Below are 5,928 nucleotides of genomic sequence, written 5' to 3'. Positions count from 1 at the left end.
TAAATCAGGTTTTAAAGATATCAAGAATGTCATGGCTTCCATTGCTGTCTATCTTAAGAGGCAACCACTGAACCCAGAAATTATTTTCAAATGTCATTACATCTAAGGATATGGCAGATAAACCTCTGTTTCCATAATTTCATCACTTTGACGTATTGTTTTAAGCAAAGCGTTTTTCAAGCCTTCCTTCACCTTCACTTTAACAGTAATGTATTTGATGGATAATGGACAAATCAAATGGCATTATGAAAGAGAATTTAGGGTAAACAACAATGTAATCAAATTGATGGTCAGCAGGGTTAACTGAGTTAAAGGGTCAGCTGGGTTTTAGCTCTACCTCACCCATAAATTACCCATAAAAGTAGGATTTCCTGGAAAATAAATGCACCAGCGGTTGCTCTCACTCTGTTCAGGCGTAGCTGCTGAAGGCTGGTTTGAACTGTCAGGCTCCTGTATGCTCTCAGAGAACCAGAATATCTTTCATCATATCAGGAAGGTCTAAACTGTCAAACCGGCCACCTGTGCTTTGACACATTCTTTTCTTGTTCATTTTCAATTTTTTATCCATTTTGTAATTTTTATTTTCACACACATTTCACATCACAAGGACAGTGCTCGTCAAGGGCAGCGAGGCCCAGCTCTCACTGTGGACTATAAACACACACAGGTGGCCTGCATGGCCTGCTTATCCTCAGATGGCCGATGTGGCGCAGGTTGTCTGAAATGTGTCTGTAGCACCCACAGGGTGATGCTGTCGCTCGGCTTGTTGGTGTCAAACAGACACCTTAACCCGCATTCAGCAGGTTGACATGGGGACAGCTAAACAAGGGTCAACGTGTCCACGAGGAAGAAGCTGCAGCTCGGTGAGAAAAATAGAGGAAAGGAACGACTGACTGTGTTGTGGGATTGTAAATGTGTAGTTTTAAGACAGTAACTTCTGAGGTACTCTTTAGATTCATTTCATTTGGGTTTAATCTCATAATAATTTCATGATACCTCATTTAAACATTAATCAAATATCTGAGAAATAATGAAGATTAACCTGTTGAAATTTGGAATAGTTTTTAGATTAGCCGTCACCAAAAATGAATCATACATTTTCAACTTTATTAAATGGAAAAATACCATAAATTATTTTTTTTGATAAATGAGTTTATTTTAAAAATCTTATATCATTTAAAATGCTGTTTCTCTGTAAATACTCCTGTCACACTGATGAGGCCTTGTGTGAATTCTTCCCAATTTGAACATGATTTTAGTTGGGCACCCCACATATTTCATGGTAAGTTTTAACATCAATCTACCTCGGTTGAGATTTTTTTCATGTTTTTCTAAAGCAAAAGATAATGCAGAAAAATCTAGTACATTTTTGTTTTGGTTATCTTTACTAATCTTCAGTCATTCTGGGCGAAAGTATCACAGGGAGAGTGTGAGTCTAAGGTTCACCTCGATGTTAGAGACCTTAGATCTTTTATTCATTATTATCATTTATCGACATGAATTTTATTTTATTGGCCCTTTTAATTTGTACAGTTTCCCTTAAATAAAGAAATACAAGCTAGAGAAATTATTCCACAAAGAATCATTTTAGGATTTTGATTTAATTAACATTATACTTTTTACTCCGCAAAACATCATTACTTTAAGTTACTCTATTTATTATAAGACAACCTTTTTTAATTATTACAAGTCAGTCATTATAAGTCACTGAATACATTCTGTTTGAAGAAATAAGTTGCACAAAGAAATGTATAAGACATTATTTAATAAAGAAGAATTAATTCTGCTAAGGAATATCCTTCACCATTTTCATTTTCAGGATGATAATAATTTTGCACCTGGTTGATGGTTTGAAGGAATCTGAACTCTTGGCTGTCACGTGTGTTTCTGCAGCCCTACTGAAGCCGTGTGATGGAATTAATAAAAGCCCGCAAAACAAAAAGCCTGATCCTTAAATCCTGTAAAACAGGTTTAGGGACTTACATGACATCTGCAACATTTTAATATCTTTATCCACCCGGTTACTTCCCATGAAGCTCACATAATGCATTGTGTTTAGTTTAGTGCTGCTATCCTACACCTCCCTCTTCTTCTTCCGCATTTTCATGTGGAAAAATATGCATGGAAGGCATTGAACAATAAGGATGTCCTTTGAGACAAAAGTTGAGACGACACAATTCTTCCTGGAAACTTTAATTGTTTTGACAACTCCTCACAAGCCAGTGAAGGTCGAGTTCAACAGTGCGGCTGACATTAATGTACAAGTGCCCTCTCACACTGGCAGGAGGGCGGTGAGGTAAAGTCGGTGTTCAATGTTGTGAAAAATAAAGTCTTTCTTTCTCCTTTACATTAACAATGGCTTCTGACTCAACCGGGGAGATTGTTCAATATTTAAGGAGACATTCCTTGACCAAATACGTTTTGTTTTCGTTCAAAAGATGTCTGTTAATGTTCACAAACTTCATCAGTTCATAACCAAACCATAATCTATCCCCGGTGTCAATCATTAACTCTTCAAGGAAAAGCTCTGATTGAACATCATTGCACACATTAAACATGTTTTTTTCTTTTTTAGGTTTTACATTGTAAACACTGTAAAAAGTGCTGTACCTCTCAGAGTGATTTTTTTTTTTTAAAACAAGAGTGCAATGTAAAAGAATCAAATCGGGCCTTTTTTTAAAAGATCAAACAGCGGCGCGGCCCATCGCTGCAGCCGGGTCAAAGTTGCCGTAGTTAATGAGTACAAAACAATTCAAGAGAAAGCAAAGCAGGGCAAATAATCAGAGAAACTTGTGTTGAACTGCACCACATTATCTACACAGGGAGGGCTGCTTCAGTGCACATTCAATACCTCTGCAATGAGCCTGACATGCTACATATGAAACTATTTCAAAAACACTGCAAAGAGTTAACTGATCATGTGAGGACATTATTGGCAGAGCAAAAACCACGTTCATTCACTAAAGACTTAAAAGTGAACACAATATTTACATAACAACAAAAACAGGTTTTAATAAAAATATCTTATAATTACAATAGTCTATTTTACGCGTATAAGTCGTCCTTTCACATACTTTTATAGAACATTTGTGTCTCTATATGTACATTCTTAATCGTCTCGAATCAGAATTGTTCTTTTTTACAGTATCAAACATTTTTAAGATTCCAGGGATGACTTCCCTGTTCAACACAAATCATCTATTTTAAACAATAGATGTTCAAAATGTACAACGATTTTTATCAGTCTAGTAAAGCTTTGAACTGGAGTCTTTTTTTAGTTATTCTTTAAGCACAATTCACAAAAAGTTTTCATAGCTGTTGACAGAGTGGTTCCCGACAAAAAAACTCCTCACTGGAGGGATTCCAAATGTTCTCTCTTCTAGGCAAAATGTAAGGGATAAGGGTTAAAGTATAAGGGCAACTTAAAAGGAGAAAACAGAGAGATGCGTCTACATATGGATTCCTTCTTCAGTTGAACAAAAAAAAAAAAAGCTGATGTAAATGGTGATTTGATTTGGGTTGAATTCCTCCCAGCGGTTTTGAAATCTCCTTGTGATTGTGCCTCCAGTTGGGTGTGAGTCCCTGGCGAAGCTTTGCTGGCTTTGGAGCGGCTCTGTGCTGCCTGCACACCTGTGGAGGGGATGAATAGCAGCAGGGGGGTGAGCTGCAGAACTCCAGACTGACTGGCGCCACCGACAAAACAGAGGCCATGCTTGATCAACAACCCAAAACAAACCAGGTCAAACAACCACACAGCTCCTCAGGCTGCTGAGCAGGGCTGACGGGAGTCATAAGAGCCTCTCAGAGAGACTGCAAGACTGTCTTACTGTTACACACACACCGGCTGCATGCTTATGGCCTGATCCAGGTGTGTTTAAATTCAGGGCCATAAATCAGACGTGAAAGCCAAAACAGCAGTTGAACTGAGGGACAGGCAGAGAGTGAGTGTGAGAGAGTGAGAACTGGAGGAAGGATGTCAGAATGAAAGAGAGGGCAAGCTGAGGTTTTCACCCTCTCGTCTTCCCAGATTGCAACAACAGTGACAGTTATTACGCAAAGCACAGCTGCCTCTGAGGTTGGTGCCAATTTCATGTTCCTCAATTATTATTTTCGCTGACATTTACTGGCCTCCCCAGAGCACTTTAGTGATTGTCAATTCAGGCCACATACAGGCTACAATAATCAAGTTAATGGAGATTATTGACTGACAGCCACTTGTGTTGTTTGCAACTGGCCACATGTATCTGTGAGTTTAAAAAATAAATCTTTAGCTACCGTTGTGGATTTTAAACGAAACGCAAAACAAAGAAAGAAAAAAAAAACATTTCATATTATGACTCCTGTATTAAAAGTCAACTTACCCGTGCAGTGCTTTTTTATCTCAGCGGCATAAAATAGAGTCCTCCGGCTTTTTCGCTATTGACGTTCTCTGCAAAAAAGAAGAAGAAAAGGAAATCTTAAAAAATGGATTTAGCTCGCATGAATAAGGCTAAATACAGGAAAGGCCAAAAATACTCACAAAATAAATGAAAATGATCCCGCTATATCTACAATAATAAATTCTCTTATGGACTATTGAATAACAAATTGCCCTTATTGTGCGCAGTGAAGTGGTCTGCAGGCTGAGGTACTTCACCAATCCCGGGATAAGGTGGGCCTCTGACACACACTGTCATTATCATGCAAATCATAAAGCCCGCAATCAAGTGCGCAATCTAACCCACACACAATGCGGGTTTTGCGCATGTTTTTAAGACTACGATTATAAGTGTAGGCCTATCTTGTTTTAATGTTTTGTCCCATCTCCTGAAATGGAAAGGACAATGACACATAACGGGCATGACGCGCTTTGTTTAAGTCTGACTGGCAGTCTGGCACAGGGAGGCAGAGCAAATCGGGGACTCTGCTTAAGTCTTGATAAGAGGAACAAAGCTTACCTGATGGTGGTCAACGTTAAGCACCGTCAGCGGTGTCCGGCTTGGGTTGGAGGCTGCTGGAGGACAAGTCCCGGTCCGCTGTGGCTGCTGTTTATGGAGAGAAGGGTGCGTCTCCAGGGCCAGCTGCAGGTCCAGGATGTAGTCTATGACATGCTGGAGGATCTCCACTTTGCTGACTTTCTTATCCTGTGGAATGGTGGGCACCAGGCGCTTCAGTCGGCTGTAGCAGTCGTTCATGTCGTACTGCAGGCAGAACAGGTCCTCCTCTTCCATCCTGCACCGGGCGATGTTGACGCTCTGCTTCGACAGATAGTGCAGGGAGAGCTCACCGCTGCTGGAGGAGGAGTCCTGGGGGTGGACTGGAGTAACAGCCTTCATCTTAGATAACCAACGGCTCGAGATAGGCAACGGGAAAATATCAATAATTACCGTAACTAGCAGCGGAATGTAAGTTAATACGACGAGACTGTAAACACTACAAAAGCGAATACTGCCGCAAATGAGCGAGAGAACAAGATAAACCAGGAGGCGGAATTCGAGTGTGTCAACACATCCCGCGAAGCTTCACAGTTCCTCTTCTTTCGGCAGGCTCGGTGTGAAAGGAATGAATAGATTTCCTACATTTATAGAGGAGAGGGGAGGCGCCAAGCCAACCGGCTGACAGATGAGGGAGAGAATCTGGTCAATCACCAACAGCCCCGCTGCCCACCGACCCCACCGCGGAGCCAAGAAAAGGCGTGTCCCATTCTGTGTGCGCCGCGCCGCGGTGGGCTGCCTGTTGGAAGGAGAGGTGTGTGTATGTGCGAGTAAGAAAAAAGAGAAGGGAGAGAGAGAGGGTTTTTAAAGCAGTCAATTGCGCATTGCCATCGCTATACAAAGAGAGAAAAAAAAAGTCTCAAGCATCTTTGTAAAAGGGGCCTAAGTTGAAGATGTTGTGACTGATCCAGCCAGAGGACGTGTAATATGTGCAAAGTACTCACCAGACCGTTTA

The 5,928-nt window shown here is 40.8% G+C and overlaps 1 protein-coding gene across 1 annotated transcript; it reads right to left on the bottom strand.

Annotated features, from left to right (window-relative positions):
* Positions 1-2,177: 2,177 nt before the first annotated feature.
* id4 (inhibitor of DNA binding 4) lies at positions 2,178-5,667 on the bottom strand. The gene is made up of 3 exons (XM_061049713.1): positions 4,938-5,667; positions 4,362-4,429; positions 2,178-3,630 (listed from the first exon to the last, which is right to left on the bottom strand). The coding sequence occupies exons 1-2, from the start codon at positions 5,313-5,315 to the stop codon at positions 4,382-4,384; spliced, it is 426 nt and encodes a 141-aa protein (XP_060905696.1). The 5' UTR covers positions 5,316-5,667; the 3' UTR covers positions 2,178-3,630; positions 4,362-4,381.
* Positions 5,668-5,928: the final 261 nt, after the last annotated feature.

This window comes from Labrus mixtus, chromosome 11 (assembly GCF_963584025.1).
Source record: "Labrus mixtus chromosome 11, fLabMix1.1, whole genome shotgun sequence".
NCBI lineage: Eukaryota > Metazoa > Chordata > Actinopteri > Labriformes > Labridae > Labrus > Labrus mixtus.
Note: the sequence above shows the minus strand (reverse complement) of the source record. Positions and strands in the feature narration are given on the sequence as shown.